General features: G+C 49.6%; 1 protein-coding gene across 1 annotated transcript in view; it reads right to left on the bottom strand.

Moving 5' to 3' along the window:
• BSN (bassoon presynaptic cytomatrix protein) overlaps positions 1-23,477 on the bottom strand; it is a 162,346-nt gene that overhangs the window by 95,667 nt on the left and 43,202 nt on the right. The window contains exon 2 of the mRNA XM_083155867.1: positions 18,822-19,224. Within this exon, the coding sequence (XP_083011993.1) occupies positions 18,822-19,224 (403 nt within the window). The remainder of the gene's footprint in view (positions 1-18,821; positions 19,225-23,477) is intronic.

A 23,477-nucleotide genomic window follows, 5' to 3' on the forward strand; every position in this document is an offset into this window, starting at 1 on the left:
AGTATGGAAAGAGCACTGGCCATACCCTACCATCTGATGAGCCCGGAGGTCTCTCAGTATCCCATTGGCCCTATGGACAGAGCAGAGGAGGCAGCTCAGGAGAACTGTCTTGTGTGGTTTCCCTGCTCACCTAGGAATAAGACTCAGCACTAACTCTTTACTGTATATGGGATGTTTCCTACATTATTAGAAGTCCTGACTTCTTGGGGGCTGCCAGACCCTCATCAGTCCAGGAGATTGAGGCCCTAATCAGTCCAGGAGATTGAGGCCCTAATCAGTCCAGGAGATGGAGACCCTCATCAGTCCAGGAGATTGAGGCCCTAATCAGTCCAGGAGATGGAGACCCTCATCAGTCCCGGAGATGGAGACCCTCATCATTCCAGAAGATGGAGACCCTCATCAGTCCAGGAGATGGAGACCCTCATCAGTCCAGGAGATGGAGACCCTCATCAGTTCAGGAGACTGAGTTCCTCATCAGTCCAGGAGGTGGAGACACTCATCAGTCCCGGAGATGGAGACCCTCATCAGTCCCGGAGATGGAGACCCTCATCAGTCCAGGAAATGGAGACCCTCATCAGTCCAGGAAATGGAGACCCTCATCAGTCCCGGAGATGGAGACCCTCATCAGTCACGGAGATGGAGACCCTCATCAGTCCCGGAGATGGAGACCCTCATCAGTCCTGGTGATGGAGACCCTCATCAGTCCCGGTGATGGAGACCCTCATCGGTCCCGGTGATGGAGACCCTCATCGGTCCCGGAGATGGAGACCCTCATCGGTCCCGGAGATGGAGAACCTCATCGGTCCCGGAAATGGAGAACCTCTTCGGTCCCGGAGATGGAGACCCTCATCGGTCCCGGAGATGGAGACCCTCATCGGTCCCGGAGATGGAGACCCTCATCGGTCCCGGTGATGGAGACCCTCATCAGTCCCGGAGATGGAGACCCTCATCAGTCCCGGAGATGGAGACCCTCATCAGTCCCGGAGATGGAGACCCTCATCAGTCCCGGAGATGGAGACCCTCATCAGTCCCGGTGATGGAGACCCTCATAGGTGCCGGAGATGGAGAACTTCATCAGTCCCGGAGATGGAGACCCTCAGTTGTGTTACCATTTCGCCGTCACATCTGAAGCAACCATATAAACCCTACGCACTGACAGTGATTACTGTAACAGGGACTTCTAGGCTGTAATAAGCATTATAAGGCTCACTTCTGGTTAGTAACAATGGTCTGTAATAAGGAAATAGAAATATATGTTTCTACCTATGACAAATCCTGCTGAAAGCGTGTTAGTCATAGAGCATTGTCCGCTGGAAATGACATGTTTATTATGGGTTCTGGTGCCGCCGCAGCCCCCGGGAACAGGCATTAAGGTACTTCTTCAATCAATGCTCATTTAGCAGCTCTCAGAGGCTGGATGGATCCTGGAGCGCTGACTAATCAGGTCATTGTGTAGCTGCTGATTAGGTGTGACGTGCCTGATACGCAGATACCTGCTCATGTCCGGGCTCAGTCATAGCTGAGTGTTATTTGTGTGCAATTCCCCATCACACAACAGGATGTGGTGAACGCTCTCTGCCAACACCCCCCATGGGCCTCGCTCGCCGTGTTCCCCGCATGGCTGTGAATGGATGTTTTGCATGAACATCGATTTGCAGCCTTTGGTGCGGGGACCAAGATGTACATGCAAAACTTAGCTTTGGTGATGTCAGGTGCCGGCCCCTGGCAGCCGCATCGGTACTGAATTTCCATGGGAACGCCCAGCTTTCCATGGGAACGCCCCGCCTGCCGCCGCCACACGCCCTCACCCACACTTCCTAAAAATCGCATCCTATTAAATGTCACCCTTGTTTTTTATTTGTAGAAGGTACACAGCAGGGCAATTCTTTAGACCTGCTGCCTAGCGAGCGAGCCTGAATAAGGCCCTTATTGTTCATTACATTACAAGGCCTCATTATCCATCAGGTATAATATTTATGGCCCCAGTATCGCTAGCGGGTAGCGATTAGTCTGTGGGACTGAGTCTATTATCCAAGCATATTATTCCATGTTCCTTGTAGCGTGAGATGGCTGTGTAATTGGAATGAGGAGTCACGCTGGGCTGCCTTGTCTGAATAAGACTTTGTCTGTACTCTGCCTGAATGTCTGGGTGACCACGCTCACTTACCTCTCCCTGACCAATAGTGTTACCTGTCACCTGTACTATCTGCCTGTGCCCGCTGCTACAGGCCAGGGATACACAGCTACATACAGGCTCACTTACCTCTCCCTGACCAGTACTGTTACCTGTCACCTGTACTATCTGTCTGTGCCCGCTGCTACAGGCCAGGTACACACAGCTACACACAGGCTCACTTACCTCTCCCTGACCAGGAGTGTTACCTGTCACCTGTATTATCTGTCTGTGCCCGCTGCTACAGGCCAGGTATACACAGCTACACACAGGCTCACTTACCTCTCCCTGACCAGGAGTGTTACCTGTCACCTGTATTATCTGTCTGTGCCCGCTGCTACAGGCCAGGTACACACAGCTACACACAGGCTCACTTACCTCTCCCTGACCAGTACTGTTACCTGTCACCTGTACTATCTGTCTGTGCCCGCTGCTACAGGCCAGGTACACACAGGCTCACTTACCTCTCCCTGACCAATAGTGTTACCTGTCACCTGTACTATCTGTCTGTGCCCGCTGCTACAGGCCAGGTACACACAGGCTCACTTACCTCTCCCTGACCAATAGTGTTACCTGTCACCTGTACTGTCTGTGATCGCTGCTACAGGCCAGGTATACACAGCTACACACAGGCTCACTTACCTCTCCCTGACCAGGAGTGTTACCTGTCACCTGTACTATCTGTCTGTGCCCGCTGCTATAGGCCAGGTATACACAGCTACACACAGGCTCACTTACCTCTCCCTGACCAATAGTGTTACCTGTCACCTGTACTATCTGTCTGTGCCCGCTGCTACAGGCCAGGTATACACAGCTACACACAGGCTCACTTACCTCTCCCTGACCAGGAGTGTTACCTGTCACCTGTACTATCTGTCTGTGCCCGCTGCTACAGGCCAGGTACACACAGCTACACACAGGCTCACTTACCTCTCCCTGACCAGGAGTGTTACCTGTCACCTGTACTGTCTGTGATCGCTGCTACAGGCCAGGTACACACAGCTACACACAGGCTCACTTACCTCTCCCTGACCAGGAGTGTTACCTGTCACCTGTACTATCTGTCTGTGCCCGCTGCTACAGGCCAGGTACACACAGCTACACACAGGCTCACTTACCTCTCCCTGACCAGGAGTGTTACCTGTCACCTGTACTGTCTGTGATCGCTGCTACAGGCCAGGTACACACAGCTACACACAGGCTCACTTACCTCTCCCTGACCAGGAGTGTTACCTGTCACCTGTACTATCTGTCTGTGCCCGCTGCTACAGACCAGGTACACACAGCTACACACAGGCTCACTTACCTCTCCCTGACCAGTAGTGTTACCTGTCACCTGTACTATCTGTCTGTGCCCGCTGCTACAGGCCAGGGATACACAGCTACATACAGGCTCACTTACCTCTCCCTGACCAATAGTGTTACCTGTCACCTGTACTATCTGTCTGTGCCCGCTGCTATAGGCCAGGTATACACAGCTACACAAAGGCTCACTTACCTCTCCCTGACCAGTACTGTTACCTGTCACCTGTACTGTCTGTCTGTACCCGCTGCTACAGGCCAGGTATACACAGCTACACACAGGCTCACTTACCTCTCCCTGACCAGTACTGTTACCTGTCACCTGTACTATCTGTCTGTACCCGCTGCTACAGACCAGGTACACACAGCTACACACAGGCTCACTTACCTCTCCCTGACCAGTAGTGTTACCTGTCACCTGTACTATCTGTCTGTGCCCGCTGCTACAGGCCAGGGATACACAGCTACATACAGGCTCACTTACCTCTCCCTGACCAATAGTGTTACCTGTCACCTGTACTATTTGTCTGTGCCCGCTGCTATAGGCCAGGTATACACAGCTACACAAAGGCTCACTTACCTCTCCCTGACCAGTACTGTTACCTGTCACCTGTACTATCTGTCTGTGCCCGCTGCTATAGGCCAGGTATACACAGCTACACACAGGCTCACTTACCTCTCCCTGACCAGGAGTGTTACCTGTCACCTGTATTATCTGTCTGTGCCCGCTGCTACAGGCCAGGTATACACAGCTACACACAGGCTCACTTACCTCTCCCTGACCAGTAGTGTTGCCTGTCACCTGTACTATCTGTCTGTGCCCGCTGCTACAGGTCAGGTATACACAGCTACACACAGGCTCACTTACCTCTCCCTGACCAGTAGTGTTACCTGTCACCTGTACTATCTGTCTGTGCCCGCTGCTACAGGTCAGGTATACACAGCTACACACAGGCTCAATTACCTCTCCCTGACCAGTACTGTTACCTGTCAACTGTACTATCTGTCTGTGCTCGCTGCTACAGGCCAGGTATACACAGCTACACACAGGCTCACTTACCTCTCCCTGACCAGTAGTGTTACCTGTCACCTGTACTATCTGTCTGTGCCCGCTGCTACAGGTCAGGTATACACAGCTACACAAAGGCTCACTTACCTCTCCCTGACCAGTAGTGTTACCTGTCACCTGTATTATCTGTCTGTGCCCGCTGGTACAGGCCAGGTATACACAGCTACACACAGGCTCACTTACCTCTCCCTGAACAGTACTGTTACCTGTCACCTGTACTATCTGTCTGTGCCCGCTGCTACAGGCCAGGTATACACAGCTACACACAGTCTCACTTACCTCTCCCTGACCAGTAGTGTTACCTGTCACCTGTACTATCTGTCTGTGCCCGCTTCTACAGACCAGGTACACACAGCTACACACAGGCTCACTTACCTCTCCCTGACCAGTACTGTTACCTGTCACCTGTATTATCGGTCTGTGCCCGCTGCTACAGGCCAGGTATACACAGCTACACACAGGCTCACTTACCTCTCCCTGACCAGTAGTGTTACCTGTCACCTGTACTATCTGTCTGTGCCCGCTGCTACAGGTCAGGTATACACAGCTACACAAAGGCTCACTTACCTCTCCCTGACCAGTAGTGTTACCTGTCACCTGTATTATCTGTCTGTGCCCGCTGCTACAGGCCAGGTATACACAGCTACACACAGGCTCACTTACCTCTCCCTGAACAGTACTTTTACCTGTCACCTGTACTATCTGTCTGTGCCCGCTGCTACAGGCCAGGTATACACAGCTACACACAGGCTCACTTACCTCTCCCTGACCAGTAGTGTTACCTGTCACCTGTACTATCTGTCTGTGCCCGCTTCTACAGACCAGGTACACACAGCTACACACAGGCTCACTTACCTCTCCCTGACCAGTACTGTTACCTGTCACCTGTATTATCGGTCTGTGCCCGCTGCTACAGGCCAGGTATACACAGCTACACACAGGCTCACTTACCTCTCCCTGACCAGTACTGTTACCTGTCACCTGTACTATCTGTCTGTGCCCGCTGCTACAGGCCAGGTATACACAGCTACACACACAGGCTCACTTACCTCTCCCTGACCAGTAGTGTTACCTGTCACCTGTACTATCTGTCTGTGCCCGCTGCTACAGGCCAGGTATACACAGCTACACACAGGCTCACTTACCTCTCCCTGACCGGTACTGTTACCTGTCACCTGTATTATCTGTCTGTGCCCGCTGCTACAGGCCAGGTATACACAGCTACACACATGTGCTTATACAAAGCTGCATACATGTACTTATACACAGCTACACATATGCTTATACACAGCTACACATGTGCTTACACATAGGTACACATGTGTACTTATACACAGCACCACACGTGTCCCAGCACAGGCCAAGGGTATTTGCAGCTACACACGTGTCCCAGCACAGGCCAAGGGTATTTGCAGCTACACACGTGTTGCAGTACAGGCCATGGGTATACACAGCTACACACATGCCCCGGCACAGGCCATGGAATCCACCGCTACACATATGTCCCTGCACAGGCCAGCACAAACACAGCATGTGTATATACAGCTACACATGTGTCCCGGTACAGGCCATAGGTATACACAGCTACAGATGTGTCCCGGTACAGGCCATAGGTACACACAGCTACACACGTGTCCTGGTACAGGTCATAGGTATACACAGCTACACACGTGTCCCGGTAGAGGCCAGTACACACACACAGCTAAACACATGTCCCGGCACAGGCCATGGCATACACATCTACACACGTGTCCCAGCACAGGCCATGGGTATACACAGATACACATGTGTCCCGGACACACACAGCATGGATATACACAGCTACACAGGTGTCCCGGTACAGGCTATGGGTATACAGCTACACACATGTCCCGGCTATACACAGCAACACATGTCTCCCGGCACCGGCCATGGGTACACACAGCAACACACATGTCCCAGTACAGGCCATGGGTATACACAGCTACTTGTCCTGGTAGTAGTAGTAGTAGTAGTAGTACGTTTATTTATAAGGCGCCACAAAGTGTCCGCAGCGCCGTACATAGCAAACAAAAAAACAAATTACAAGGTAACTTACAGGGTGTGTTGATAAAATACAGCATAAATAGGGAGAGAGAGCAGAAGCCGCCCAGTACACGAGAGAGGAGGAAGCCGCCCAGTACACGAGAGATGGAAGCTGCCCAGTACACGAGAGAGGAGGAAGCCGCCCAGTACACGAGAGAGGAGGAAGCCACCCAGTACACGAGAGAGGAGGAAGCTGCCCACTACACGAGAGAGGAGGAAGCTGCCCAGTACACGAGAGAGGAGGAAGCTGCCCAGTACACGAGAGAGGAGGAAGCTGCCCAGTACACGAGAGAGGAGGAAGCTGCCCAGTACACGAGAGAGGAGGGAGCCGCCCAGTACACGAGGGAGCAGGAAGCCGCCCAGTACACGAGAGAGGAGGAAGCCGCCCAGTACACGAGAGAGGTGGAAGCTGCCCAGTACATGAGGGAGGAGGAAGCCACCCAGTACACGAGAGAGGAGGAAGCCGCCCAGTACACAAGAGTGTAGTGCACGATGTACAGCAATGCAAAAACATCCCACCTTGCATCCCACGATACTTATGACATACCCTATGTGAAGCTGTCGGCGGCTTGGGAGAGGGTCTCTTCGGGTCTTTCTCACTTCCTGCAGACCGCTGCAGAGACTCCCTGGCTCCTCCTCCTCCATCCTGCACCCAGAATAGTCCCTGTTGCTTGGGCGGAGGTCACAGAGAACGGGTGGTACAGCCAGAGGCTGCCCGGACTGCAGATGAGGGAGGACCACGTGGGCGGTGGGGGTCATCAATATGCAGTAAGACGCACACAAGCTTCTATTGGGTAACACCAAAAAAATCTGGCATTACCCTGCGCATAGAGAACGGGATTTTTACTGCAGTTTGCATTTGACACATACCGCTCAAAGAGTGATAACGTACCAGCCAATCAGCCCCTAACTGTCATTTCTCAAACACATCAGCTAATTGTCTGGTACTTTTTCACTTGTTAAGGTTTAATACATTTGGCCCAATGTTCGGTGTCCTAATGCTAGGCACAAATAGCGCCCTAGAGTGGGAGGAGCATCCAGGGAGCCACGTAGGAGTCAGCAGAGTACAACCGTGTAAGAGGGAACATAGGGAAGGACTATGTCCGGGTGGCCACCCACTATAAGGGGAGAAGGGAAGAAAGATTTATCAGCCATAGAGCTGGGTGCAGCACATACTGTATGGCATAATAAGGCCTATGACGTATATCGCTGTACACTAGATGTGTGGAATGTGTGATGATAAGGAACATATTTTTGATTGCCACTTGTCCTCCGCATACAGCGGGAGATCAGTGATGATCAGAAATAAGAACTCTGCAATTTCCTCCGCTTGGACGAAATCCGCTCCATACTGTATGTAGGAGGATGAGAGAAAACAGTATGCAAATCCCTGATTCCTGCGTCTGCTGCCGTCACTCAGAGACAGGACAGAAGCTGTTCTCCCTTCCGGAGAGCCCTCACATTCTCCCACATCTCCGCGCCGCTGAACGATCATCATAATAGAATAAACCGAATTAATGCCCTCGACATTAACACTTATTTGCCAGCATTTAATGAGGTTTAGTGCTGCGCTGATGTTTTCTGCATGCCATATATGTTAGCAGGAGTCCTATATAGCTGCAAAGCTCTTCTACCTTCTGCCAACCTGCTAGTGCATTGTGCACCAACACACAGGCCACAAGAGCCACATAGGAGTCATCTGTGTGACATCACTATATCCAGGGAGCCAAGTAGGAGTCATCAGAGTACAACCGTGTGAGAGCACTACATCCACAGAGCCACGTAGTCATCACAGTACAACCGGGTGAGAGCACTACACCCAGGGAGCCAAGTAGGAGTCATCAGTGTACGACTGTGAGAGCACTACATCCAGGAAGCCATGGAGAAGTCAGCAGAGTACAACCGTGTGAGAGCACTACATCCACAGAGCCACAATGTCATCAGAGTACAACTGTGTGAGAGCACTACATCCAGGAAGCCATGTAGAAGTCAGCAGAGTACAACTGTGTGAGAGCACTACATCCAGGAAGCCATGCAGAAGTCATCAGAGTACATCTGTGTGAGAGCACTACATCCAGGAAGCCAAGCAGAAGTCAGCAGAGTACAACTGTGTGAGAGCTCTACCTCCACAGAGCCACATAGGAGTCATCAGAGTACAACTGTGTTATAGCACAACATCCAGGGAGCCATGTAAGAGTCAGCAGGGTACAACTGTGTGAGCGCACTACATCCAGGGAGACACAAAAGAGTCAGCAGATTACAACGTGTGAGAGCACCACATCCACAGGGCCATATAGGAGTCAGCAGAGTACAACCGTGTGAGAGCACTACTGTACTTCCAGGGAGACAAGTAAAAGTCATCAGAGTACAACCGTGTGAGAGCACTACATCCAGGGAGCCACGTAGCAGTCCGCAGAGTACAACCGTGTGAGAGCACTACATTCAGGGAGCCACGTAGCAGTCCGCAGAGTACAACTGTGTGAGAGCACTACATCTAGGGAGCCACGTAGGAGTCATCAAAGTACAACCGTGTGAGAGCACTACACCCAGGGAGCCATGTAGGAGTCATCAGAGCACTACATCAGGGGAGACACGTAGCAGTCAGCAGAGCCACATAGGAGTCAGCAGAGCATTACATCAGCAGAGCCATGAGTCAACAGAGCCATGTAGGAGTCAGCAGAGCCATGTAGGAGTCAGCAGAGTACAACAGTGTGAGAGCATTATATCCAGGTAGCCATGTAGGAGTCATCAAAATACAACTTTGTGAGAGCACTACATCCACAGGGCCACGTAGGAGTCAGCTGAATACAACTGTGTGACAGCACTATATTCAGGGAGCCTCGTAGAAGTCATCAGAGTACAACAGTGTGAGAGCACTACATCCAGGGAGCCACATAGGAGTCATCAGGGCACTACATCAGGGGAGACATGTAGGAGACAGCAGAGCCATGTAGGAAACAGCAGAGCCATGTAGGAGACAGCAGAGCCATGTAGGAAACAGCAGAGCCATGTAGGAAACAGCAGAGCCATGTAGGATCAGCAGAGCAATGTAGGAGACAGCAGAGCCATGTAGGATCAGCAGAGCAATGTAGGAGACAGCAGAGCCATGTAGGATCAGCAGAGCAATGTAGAAAACAGCAGAGCCATGTAGGAATCAGCAGAGCCATGCAGGAATCAGCAGAGCCATGTAGGAAACAGTGGTGGGCATGAGCCCAACGTAGAACCAATCGTCTGGAGGAAAATATCAATATAAGGGTCCTAAGTCTTGGCAGAGGACTTCAGAGTGTCAGCTCTACTGCCAAGTGAAGTTTCTGCCTATGTAACTAAGTGAGCTTTGCTGAAGAGGACCCTGTCGCAGATGGCATGGGTAAGACACTACAGCCTGGTGCCCAGGGGGTCACCCTGTAAATCTAGCAGCTACTGTTACCAGGCCTCGTAAGCAGGTTAGCTACAATTTGACCCTGGCATTGCCTTATGTCTGCAGAGGCAGGATGGGGACAGACAACCAATCAGTGTAAAGTACCCTAATGATGAGCAGGTCCAGACAGGCTACCTGGGTCTATAAACAACGACCATCAGCCACATGACTTAGCTGCCTCTGATTGGTTGACTATGCAGTGAGGGACGCTACATTCAGTGTTATGGCAATAGTACCGCCATGGACGTCATGGTTATGGAAGCGGCATTTCCATTCGGACAAGTTCTGTGCCCAGTCTTGGCAGGATGCTGCTCACTCTTGAGGCCTGCCACCTCATTACTCCTGTACGACTGTCGCTAGCGTGTGTGGCATTCTGTACGTGGTAAACAACAGATGTGGGTGGTTTGTGTTCCGGCAGGTTTATATTTAGAGAAATGAACATGCCAAGTTGCTGTAGAGACGTGTGCAGCACCCAGCAGGAAATCTGGGCTGCAGAGCTGACATTCCCCAGCTCCTCCGGTGTCTGAATGTTGGAACCCTGTAGTCGCTACCTACTGTAGATCACTGACAAAATCTTCTCCAAATATCTGAAAACACTCAGCCCAACAGGAGCGCGCCTTCTATAACCCAGGTAACACGCACTACGGGGGAAATGTACTACAACCCTCTTGGCATCGCCGGAATGTAGAGGGATCATACGATCCTTGTATTATCATAAATATAGCAATCACAACAGCCGTCAGTTTGTGACCTCGAAGTGTGACCGACGTCTGAATGCGAAAAAAGAAATGTAAATAGTCAGCTACTGAATACCACTGTCCTATTGGTGGAGACAAGCACAGAACACCCTCATAAACACAAGTTACACAACCCAAACCACTCAAGCACGTACAGTATGCTGGACACAGGAGCTTGCACTTGTGTGGAGGAGTCTGCTGGTAGCTTTTGTCTGTGTTCTGATCTGTTGCTTAGAGTCTGTTTCATGTTTGTCTATTATTTTGTCAGTTTTGTGCGCGTGTGTACGTGGTGGGGGGGGGTGCTGTTTTGTCATTGTGGCTGGGATCAGCAAGTCAGGGCCCTAGTGGGCGGGATCAGCAAGTAAGGGGCCCTAGTGGGCGGGATCAGCAAGTCAGGGGCCCTAGTGGCCAGGATCAGCAAGTCAGGGGCCCCTGTGGGCGGAATCAGCAAGTCAGGGGTTCCGGTGGGTGGGAACAGGAACAGGTGATCGGCGATAGGCAAGGATAGCGTACACATACTGTAGACCAGATATCTTCTCATGGTAACAGTACCATTCCTAGTTTAGGCAAGATGCAGATTTCAGACACTTAACACCACATTATATACAGAATATTCATTACAAACATTTGCTATTTGGAACTATTTATGGTACAAGAAGCCCAATACAGCAAAATAACTCCGAACAGCGCAAGAACACACATACATACATGCATGCACACACACACACCAGCATACATCACACATGCATACACACACACACACAAGCATACAGTGACACATGTATGCACAAACATACACACAATATTTGCTGATAAAAGCATCATCTATCACTACCACGGTAAGCACCAGTCCTGCTATATGCATCTGCCCCCAATAACACCACTCACCAGGTGTACCTGTGCCTGCTCCCCACACTGCTCTGGCCTTCATTACACCACCTGTCCTGGCACAGTGCAAGGATACCTGCTCTGTTTGTGAAACATTGCCCACTGCTTTCTAGCTCTGCAACACCTCAGGGTTCTGATGAGGGAGCTGCAGCCAAATACAAGCAAGAATATTCACAGCATCTTACATGAAAATGTGACTGCAGCACAGGAGGAAGGCTGCATCACAGGAGGAATACTGCAGCACAGGAGGAATACTGCAGCACAGGAGGAAGCCCGCAGCACAAGAGGAAGACTGCAGCACAAGAGGAAGACTGCAGCACAGGAGGAAGCCCGCAGCACAAGAGGAAGACTGCAGCACAAGAGAAAGACTGCAGCACAAGAGGAAGACTGCAGTACAGGAGGAAGCCTGCAGCACAGGAGGAAGCCTGCAGCACAAGAGAAAGTCTGCAGCACAAGAGAAAGTCTGCAGCACAAGAGGAAGACTGCAGCACAGGAGGAAGTCTGCAGCACAAGAGGAATACTGCAGCACAGGAGGAAGGCTGCAGCACAGGAGGAAGTCTGCAGCACAAGAGGAATACTGCAGCACAGGAGGAAGACTGCAGCACAAGAGGAAGTCTGCAGCACAGGAGGAAGACTGCAGCACAGGACAAAGACTACTGCACAGGAGGAAGGCTGTAGCACAGGAGTAAGACTGCAGCACAAGAGGAAGGCTGCAGCACAGGAGTAAGAATGAAGCACAGGAGGAAGTCCGCAGCACAGGAGGACGACTGCAGCACAGGAGTAAGACTGCAGCACAGGAGGAAGACTGCAGAACTGCGGAGGAATCCGTCCCCGCAGCCGCTGCCTTCTCCGACCGGCTATTATGTGACTCTTTGCCAATTCAGTTTCCCAAGGACCAGATAAAAGCGCTCATTTACCTGTTCGTCCTGGAAGAGACGCTAGAAGGTTCTGTGTCATTGATCTGCCGTCACCCCATTACACAGCAGCTGAGAATGCCTATGTACTATAATATCAGGGATCCAGTCAGCTAATAATGAGCTTTAGTAGCATGTCCAAGCTGCGCTCAGCCAAATGCAAAGCACCAGAAACTTATCACAAAAATAGGGCTAATAATAGATGCAATTAGTGCTCAGACGGTATGTAGCGAGCAATTAGCACATGGCATTGCAGACCTTCCATGTTCTGTATAACTCGCAGCAGGTATAATGTAATGGCAGATGTAATGGTAAATTATATTATGTCAGATGTAACGGTATCATATAATGTAAGAAGAAACAGTATAAAATAATGTCAGATGTAACGGTTTCATATAATGTCAGATGTAACGGTATAATATAATGTCACATGTAACGGTATAATGTAATGTCAGATGTAATGGTATAATCTAATGTCAGATGTAACGGTATAATGTAATGTCAGATGTAACGGTATAATATAATGTCACATGTAACGGTATAATGCAATGTCAGATGTAATGGTATAATCTAATGTCAGATGTAACGGTATAATGTAATGTCAGATGTAACAGTATAATCTAATGTCAGATGTAACCGTATAATGTAATGTCAGATGTAACGGTATTATATAATGTCAGATGTAACAGTATAATGTAATGTCAGATGTAACAGTATAATCTAATGTCAGATGTAACGGTATAATGTAATGTCAGATGTAATGGTATAATCTAATGTCAGATGTAACGGTATAATGTAATGTCAGATGTAACAGTATAATCTAATGTCAGATGTAACCGTATAATGTAATGTCAGATGTAACGGTATTATATAATGTCAGATGTAACGGTATAATGTAATGTCAGATGTAACAGTATAATCTAATGTCAGATGTAACGGTATAATGTAATGTCAGATGTAACGGTATAATGTAATGTCAGATGTAACAGTATAATCTAATGTCAGATGTAACCGTATAATGTAATGTCACATGTAACGGTATAATGTAATGTCACATGTAACGGTATAATGTAATGTCAGATGTAACAGTATAATGTAATGTCAGATGTAACGGTATAATGTAATGTCAGATGTAATGGTATAATCTAATGTCAGATGTAACGGTATAATGTAATGTCAGATGTAACGGTATAATCTAATGTCAGATGTAACGGTATAATGTAATGTCAGATGTAACGGTATAATCTAATGTCAGATGTTATGGTATAATGTAATGTCAGATGTAACAGTATAATCTAATGTCAGATGTAACCGTATAATGTAATGTCAGATGTAACGGTATTATATAATGTCAGATGTAACAGTATAATGTAATGTCAGATGTAACCGTATAATGTAATGTCAGATGTAATGGTATAATGTAATGTCAGGTGTAACGGTATAATCTAATGTCAGATGTAACGGTATAATGTAATGTCACATGTAACGGTATAATGTAATGTCAGGTGTAACGGTATAATGTAATGTCAGATGTAACGGTATCATATAATGTCAGATGTAATGGTATAATATAATGTCACATGTAACGGTATAATCTAATGTCAGATGTAACAGTATAATGTAATGTCAGATGTAACGGTATAATGTAATGTCAGATGTAACGGTATAATCTAATGTCAGGTGTAACGGTATAATGCAATGTCAGATGTAACGGTATAATCTAATGTCAGATGTAACGGTATAATATAATGTCACATGTAACGGTATAATATAATGTCACATGTAATGGTATAATATAATGTCACATGTAATGGTATAATGCAATGTCAGATGTAACGGTATAATCTAATGTCAGATGTAACGGTATAATCTAATGTCAGATGTAACGGTATAATGTAATGTCACATGTAACGGTATAATGTAATGTCAGGTGTAACGGTATAATGTAATGTCAGATGTAACGGTATAATGTAATGTCAGATGTAACGGTATAATCTAATGTCAGGTGTAACGGTAATGCAATGTCAGATGTAACGGTATAATCTAATGTCAGATGTAACGGTATAATATAATGTCACATGTAACGGTATAATATAATGTCACATGTAACGGTATAATATAATGTCACATGTAATGGTATAATATAATGTCACATGTAATGGTATAATGCAATGTCAGATGTAACGGTATAATCTAATGTCAGATGTAACGGTATAATCTAATGTCAGATGTAACAGTATAATATAATGTCACATGTAACAGTATAATATATTGTCAGATGTAATGTAACGGTATCATATAATGTGAGATGTAATGGTGTAATGTAATGTCACATGTAACGGTGTAATGTAATGTCATCTGTAACGGTTTAATGTAATGTCAGATGTAACGGTTTAATGTAATGTCAGATGTAACTATCATCCAATGTCAGATGTAATGGTATAATGTATTTTCAGATGTAATGGTATCATGTAATGTCAGATGTAATGGTATAATCTTATGTCAGATGTAACGGTATAATCTAATGTCGCATGTAACAGTATAATATAATGTCAGATATAACGGTATAATATAATGTCAGATGTAACGGTACAATATAATGTCACATGTAACGGTATAATCTAATGTCACATGTAACGGTATAATGTAATGTCAGATGTAACGGTATAATGTAATGTCAGATGTAACAGTATAATCTAATGTCAGATGTAACAGTATAATATGTCACATGTAACGGTATAATGTAATGTCAGATGTAACGGTATAATCTAATGTCAGATGTAACAGTATAATGTAATGTCACATGTAACGGTATAATCTAATGTCACATGTAACGGTATAATGTAATGTCAGATGTAACGGTATAATGTAATGTCAGATGTAACGGTATAATGTATTGTCAGGTGTAACGGTATAATGTAATGTCACATGTTACAGTATAATATAATGTCACATGTAATGGTATAATATAATGTCACATGTAATGGTATAATATAATGTCACATGTAATGGTATAATGTAATGTCAGATGTAACGGTACAATATAATGTCAGATGTAATGGTATAATATAATGTCACATGTAACGGTATAATATAATGTCACATGTAACGGTATAATATAATGTCACATGTAATGGTATAATGTAATGTCAGATGTAACGGTATAATATAATGTCACATGTAATGGTATAATGTAATGTCAGATGTAACGGTATAATATAATGTCACATGTAACGGTATAATATAATGTCACATGTAATGGTATAATGTAATGTCAGATGTAACGGTACAATATAATGTCAGATGTAATGGTATAATGTAATGTCAGATGTAACGGTATAATATAATGTCACATGTAACGGTATGATATAATGTCACATGTAACGGTATAATGTAATGTCACATGTAACGGTATAATATAATGTCACATGTAACGGTATAATGTAATGTCACATGTAACGGTATAATGTAATGTCACATGTAACGGTATAATGTAATGTCACATGTAACGGTATAATGTAACGGTGTAAACAGTCAAAAGGTCGACATGAGTTTCTCACGGTTGTTTTTGAGCCGATGTGTGCCGACAGGCAGTGTATAACGCCCTATTAGCCACTAGGGGGAAGCAGAGCGCAGCATGGCGGGCGCAGTGAGGGGCGCAGTGACTTCCACGTTGTCCATGTCCTTAGGGATGAAAAAATCATGTTGACCTTTTGCCTGTCAACCATGCCAATGTGGACCTAATGCTTGTGTCGACCTTCCAACCATGTCGACCTTATCCATGTTGATCTATTTCAGGTGTCGACCTAAGCCCTGTCGACCTTCAGTGGTCGCCCCAATGAGCGCTACATTACCACAATGTCCTTAGCGTAGCGGGTAACATAGTATTTCCTGCCCACGATGTGCCCATTATCTAGAGCTCTGTGTATATTACACGCGTGGCCCCTGATGGGCTTCTCATGATGGTGCTGTAGGCGTAGGGGACAGATCCGCACTGATAATGGGGGAGAACATGCTCTGTTCCTGGGCTTCCCTGGTAATGTAGGATTGCCAGCACCTGTGGTGACACCTTTCTGATCAATTACCTAGCTCCTCACAGGTGATGGCAATCATCCATTATCCATACCTCCCAGCATGCCCCTCTCCAGGAGGACACAATGCTCTGTTCCTGGGCTTCCCTGGTAATGTATGATTGCCAGCACCTGTGGTGACACCTTACTTATCAGTTACCCAGCTCCCCACAGGTGATGGCAATCATACATTATCCATACCTCCCAGCATGCCCCTCTCCAGGAGGACACAATGCTCTGGTCCTGGGCTTCCCTGGTAATGTATGATTGCCAGCACCTGTGGTGACACCTTTCTTATCAGTTACCTAGCTCCCCACAGGTGCTGGCAATCATACATTATCCATACCTCCCAGCATGCCCCTCTCCAGGAGGACACAATGCTCTGTTCCCGGGATTCCCTGGTAATGTAAGATTGCCAGCACCTGTGGGGAGCTAGGTAATTTATAAGAAAGGTGTCACCACAGGTGCTGGCAATCATACATTACCAGGGAAGTGCAGGAACAGAACATTTTCTCCCTGAAGGAGAGGGTCAGGTAGACAAGTGTGAAGTATTTACTCTGCACAGAAACAAAAAACTCACCCAAATCGAATTCTCTCTGCACGTTACATCTGCACCCCCTGCAGTGCAGCATCTCTCTCTGCACATTACATCTGCACCACCTGCAGTGCAGCATCTCTCTCTGCACATTACATCTGCACCACCTGCAGTGCAGCAACTCACTCTGCACATTACATCTGCACCACCTGCAGTGCAGCATCTCTCTCTGCACATTACATCTGCACCACCTGCAGTGCAGCATCTCTCTCTGCTCATTACATCTGCACCACCTGCAGTGCAGCAACTCACTCTGCACATTACATCTGCACCACCTGCAGTGCAGCATCTCTCTATGCTCATTACATCTGCACCACCTGCAGTGCAGCAACTCACTCTGCACATTACATCTGCACCACCTGCAGTGCAGCATCTCTCTCTGCTCATTACATCTGCACCCCCTGCAGTGCAGCATCTCTCCCTGCACATTACATCTGCACCACCTGCGCACTGCAGGTAGTTTTGTCCATTTGAGAAGGAAATTGCCTTTGCGCGTGAACCAGAATAAGGGCCACTGTGTACGCTCAATCGCGCCGACTGCGGGCCATCCCATCTAATGTCCCTCCCATCAGATAGGACGACCGTAATGTGAATGTGGAATACACTGCTATACCGTACACATGATATATTGGTACATCGGCCACACTGCCACGTGTAATACACACGATTCTGATGTGTGCCCCATCTTACACTAATTCTGTGACAATGCAACCCTGCAAACGCTACCTGAGTCATACATGTTACACATGGTTGCCTACCTGACCCACTCCTTCAGGGAGAAAATGCTCTGTTCCTGGGCTTCCCTGGTAACATATGATTGCCAGCACCTGTGGTGACACCTTTCTTATAATTTACCTAACTCCACACAGGTGCTAGCAATCATACATTATCCATACCTCCCAGCATGCCCCTCTCCAGGAGGACACAATGCTCTGTTCCTGGACTTCCCTGGTAATGTAGTAGTGTTCCCACTAGGCTGTTTTAGCGGGGCGCTGCGCCCTGCCCGATTTTTAAAGGGCAAGATGCGCCCTGCCCCTCTAGCAGCGCCCCGCTAAAACAGCCTGGTGCCTGCCCGACTCCTTGCACAGGGAAGCCCAGCGCCGCCTTAGACGGCGATGCCCGGCGCTTCCCCGGCATCAAGGCACCTTCCCCCGTGGTGACGGCATCTTCGGCAGGGCCGGGCCCGTCCCCTGTACTGATGTCGGCGACCGGGCCCGCCCCCTTTAGTGAGGTCGGCGGCCCGGCCCGACCCCTTTAGTGACGTCGGCGGCCTGGTCCGCCCACTTTCGTGACGTCGGTGGTCTGGGACCGCCCACAAGTGTGCCGTCGGCGGCCCCGGACCGCCCCCCGGCGCCCTGCCCGGCAAAATTTCTAGAGTGAACACTATGTAGGATTGCCAGCACCTGTTGTGACACCTTTCTTATCAGTTACCTAACTCCAAACAGGTGCTGGCAATCCTACATTACCAGGAAAATCCAGGAACAGAGCATTTTCTCCCTCATGGAGAGGGTCAGGTAGGCAACCATGATGTAGCATGGGCAGTGCACACTGGTGCTGTGGCAGGTGCCCGTGGGCAGGACGGAGGAGTTACCTGTGTCAGGTGAGGGTTGGGGTTGAAGCCACACTGGTTGCACACTTCGTTGTGACACTGCGTACAAGTGTTGAAGTTTGGCTGATTCGGAGAGGAGGTGAGGTCGGTCGTGTTGCATATAGGACAGAGCGTGCTGCTGGGCATGGGGGCGATCTGCGGCACTGAATAGGGTGAGGTGGGTGTGGTCCCTCTGTCCGGAGATGCTAGCGGTGACCTTCCTGTCCGGTGACCTTTGCTTTCCACCTGCAGGGTCCTCCTGGAGACTTCGGAGACTTGCTGCGATGGGGATACATGGCTTCTGATTTCTTTTGTGCTGTCAGCGCTTGGAGGAATCTGTCTGAACGTCTGTGGAGCGGAACTTTGTCCAGCCAAACGTCCGGAGTTCTCCAGCCGCCCAGGAGCGCTGTAAGAGAGAGCAGAACATGAGTGCATGGAATACACAGGGGGGAAAACATTACATATTGTACAAGCCGGGACACCCTACACCAGAGGACCGCACTGTGAGGTACATATGGTTACATTGTGCTGGATACAAGCTGGGACTCCCCAACCCAGGAGACCGCGCTGTCAGGTACATACAGTATGGTTACACTGTGCTGGATACAAGCTGGGACACCCTACACCAGAGGACCGCGCTGTGAGGTACATATGGTTACACTGTGCAGGATACAAGCTGGGACTCCCTACCCCAGGGGACCGCGCTGTCAGGTACATATGGTTACACTGTGCTGGATACAAGCTGGGACTCCCTACCCCAGGGGACCACGCTGTCAGGTACATATGGTTACACTGTGCTGGATACAAGCTGGGACTCCCCAACCCAGGGGACCGCGCTGTCAGGTACATATGGTTACACTGTGCGGGATACAAGCTGGGACTCCCTACCCCAGGGGACCGCGCTGTGAGGTACATATGGTTACACTGTGCAGGATACAAGCTGGGACTCCCTACCCCAGGGGACCGCGCTGTGAGGTACATATGGTTACACTGTGCAGGATACAAGCTGGGACTCCCTAACCCAGGGGACCGCGCTGTCAGGTACATATGGTTACACTGTGCAGGATACAAGCTGGGACTCCCTACCCCAGGGGACCGCGCTGTCAGGTACATATGGTTACACTGTGCTGGATACAAGCTGGGACTCCCTACCCCAGGGGACCACGCTGTCAGGTACATATGGTTACACTGTGCTGGATACAAGCTGGGACTCCCCAACCCAGGGGACCGCTCTGTCAGGTACATATGGTTACACTGTGCGGCATACAAGCTGGGACTCCCCACCCCAGGGGACCGCGCTGTCAGGTACATATGGTTACACTGTACTGGATACGAGCTGGGACTCCCCACCCCAGGGGACCGCGCTGTCAGGTACATATGGTTACACTGTGCTGAATACAATCTACTCCCCACCCCAGGGGACCATGCTGTCAGGTACATATGGTTACACTGTGCTGGATACGAGCTGGGACTCCCCAACCCAGGGGACCGTACTGTGAGGTACATATGGTTACACTGTGCGGGATACAAGCTGGGAATCCCCACCCCAGGGGACCACGCTGTCAGGTACATATGGTTACACTGTGCTGGATACAAGCTGGGACTCCCCAACCCAGGGGACCGCGCTGTCAGGTACATATGGTTACACTGTGCGGGATACAAGCTGGGACTCCCTACCCCAGGGGACCGCGCTGTGAGGTACATATGGTTACACTGTGCAGGATACAAGCTGGGACTCCCTACCCCAGGGGACCGCGCTGTGAGGTACATATGGTTACACTGTGCAGGATACAAGCTGGGACTCCCTACCCCAGGGGACCACGCTGTCAGGTACATATGGTTACACTGTGCTGGATACAAGCTGGGACTCCCTACCCCAGGGGACCACGCTGTCAGGTACATATGGTTACACTGTGCTGGATACAAGCTGGGACTCCCCAACCCAGGGGACCGCTCTGTCAGGTACATATGGTTACACTGTGCGGCATACAAGCTGGGACTCCCCACCCCAGGGGACCGCGCTGTCAGGTACATATGGTTACACTGTACTGGATACGAGCTGGGACTCCCCACCCCAGGGGACCGCGCTGTCAGGTACATATGGTTACACTGTGCTGAATACAATCTACTCCCCACCCCAGGGGACCATGCTGTCAGGTACATATGGTTACACTGTGCTGGATACGAGCTGGGACTCCCCAACCCAGGGGACCGTACTGTGAGGTACATATGGTTACACTGTGCAGGATACAAGCCGGGACTCCCCACCCCAGGGGACCGCGCTGTCAGGTACATACAGTATGGTTACATTGTGCGGGATACAAGCTGGGACTCCCCAACCCGGGGACCACGCTGTCAGGTACATATGGTTACACTGTGCGGGATACAAGCTGGGACACCTTGCCCCAGGGGACTGCGCTGTCTGGTACATATGGTTAAACTGTGCGGGATACAAGCTGGGACTCCCTACCCCAGGGGACCGCGCTGTCAGGTACATATGGTTACACTGTGCGGGATACAAGCTGGGAATCCCTACCCCAGGGGACCGCTCTGTCAGGTACATATGGTTACATTGTGCTGGATACAAGCTGGGACTCCCCAACCCAGGGGACCGCGCTGTCAGGTACATATGGTTACATTGTGCTGGATACAAGCCAGGACTCCCCGCCCCATGGGACCGCGCTGTCAGTACATATGGTTACATTGTGCTGGATACAAGCTGGGACTCCCCACCCCAGGGGACCGCGCTGTGAGGTACATATGGTTACACTGTGCGGGATAAAAGCTGGGACTCCCCACCCCAGGGGACCGCGCTGTCAGGTACATATGGTTACATTGTGCGGGATACAAGCTGGGACTCCCCAACCCGGGGACCACGCTGTCAGGTACATATGGTTACACTGTGCGGGATACAAGCTGGGACACCTTGCCCCAGGGGACTGCGCTGTCTGGTACATATGGTTAAACTGTGCGGGATACAAGCTGGGACTCCCTACCCCAGGGGACCGCGCTGTCAGGTACATGTGGTTACACTGTGCGGGATACAAGCTGGGACTCCCTACCCCAGGGGACCGCTCTGTCAGGTACATATGGTTACACTGTGCTGGATACAAGCTGGGACTCCCCAACCAAGGTGACCGAGCTGTCAGGTACATATGGTTACATTGTGCGGGATACAAGCTGGTACTCCCCAACCCAGGGGACCGCGCTGTCAGGTACATATGGTTACACTGTGCTGAATACAATCTACTCCCCACCCCAGGGGACCATGCTGTCAGGTACATATGGTTACACTGTGCGGGATACAAGCTGGGACTCTTCACCCCAGGGGACCACACTGTCAAGTACATATGGTTACATTGTGCTGAATACAAGCTGGGACTCCCCACTCCCGGAGACTGCGCTGTCAGGTACATATGGTTACATTGTGCGGGATACAAGCTGGGACTCTTCACCCCAGGGGACTGCGCTGTCTGGTACATATGGTTACACTGTGCGGGATACAAGCTGGGACTCCCCACCCCATGGGACCGCGCTGTCAGGTACATATGGTTACATTGTGCTGGATACAAGCTGGGACTCCCCACCCCAGGGGACCGCGCTGTCAGGTACATATGGTTACACTGTGCTGAATACAATCTACTCCCCACCCCAGGGGACCATGCTGTCAGGTACATATGGTTACACTGTGCTGAATACAATCTACTCCCCACCCCAGGGGACCATGCTGTCAGGTACATATGGTTACACTGTGCGGGATACAAGCTGGGAATCCCCACCCCAGGGGACCACGCTGTCAGGTACATATGGTTACACTGTGCTGGATACAAGCTGGGACTCCCCAACCCAGGGGACCGCGCTGTGAGGTACATATGGTTACACTGTGCTGGATACAAGCTGGGACTCCCCACCCCAGGGGACCACGCTGTCAGGTACATATGGTTACATTATGCTGGATACAAGCTGGGACTCCCCAACCCAGGGGACCGCGCTGTCAGGTACATATGGTTACATTGTGCTGGATACAAGCTGGGACTCCCCACCCCAGGGGACCGCTCTGTCAGGTACATATGGTTACATTGTGCTGGATACAAGCTGGGACTCCCCACCCCAGGGGACCACACTGTCAGGTACATATGGTTACACTGTGCTGGATACAAGCTGGGACTCCCCAACCAAGGTGACCGAGCTGTCAGGTACATATGGTTACATTGTGCGGGATACAAGCTGGTACTCCCCAACCCAGGGGACCGCGCTGTCAGGTACATATGGTTACACTGTGCTGAATACAATCTACTCCCCACCCCAGGGGACCATGCTGTCAGGTACATATGGTTACACTGTGCGGGATACAAGCTGGGACTCTTCACCCCAGGGGACCACACTGTCAAGTACATATGGTTACATTGTGCTGAATACAAGCTGGGACTCCCCACTCCCGGAGACTGCGCTGTCAGGTACATATGGTTACATTGTGCGGGATACAAGCTGGGACTCTCCACCCCATGGGACCGCGCTGTCAGGTACATATGGTTACATTGTGCTGGATACAAGCTGGGACTCCCCACTCCCGGAGACCGCGCTGTCAGGTACATATGGTTACATTGTGCTGAATACAAGCTGGGACTCCCCACTCCCGGAGACTGCGCTGTCAGGTAC

The sequence above is a fragment of the Crinia signifera genome, chromosome 8, assembly GCF_055691185.1.
Source record: "Crinia signifera chromosome 8, ASM5569118v1, whole genome shotgun sequence".
Lineage (NCBI taxonomy): Eukaryota > Metazoa > Chordata > Amphibia > Anura > Myobatrachidae > Crinia > Crinia signifera.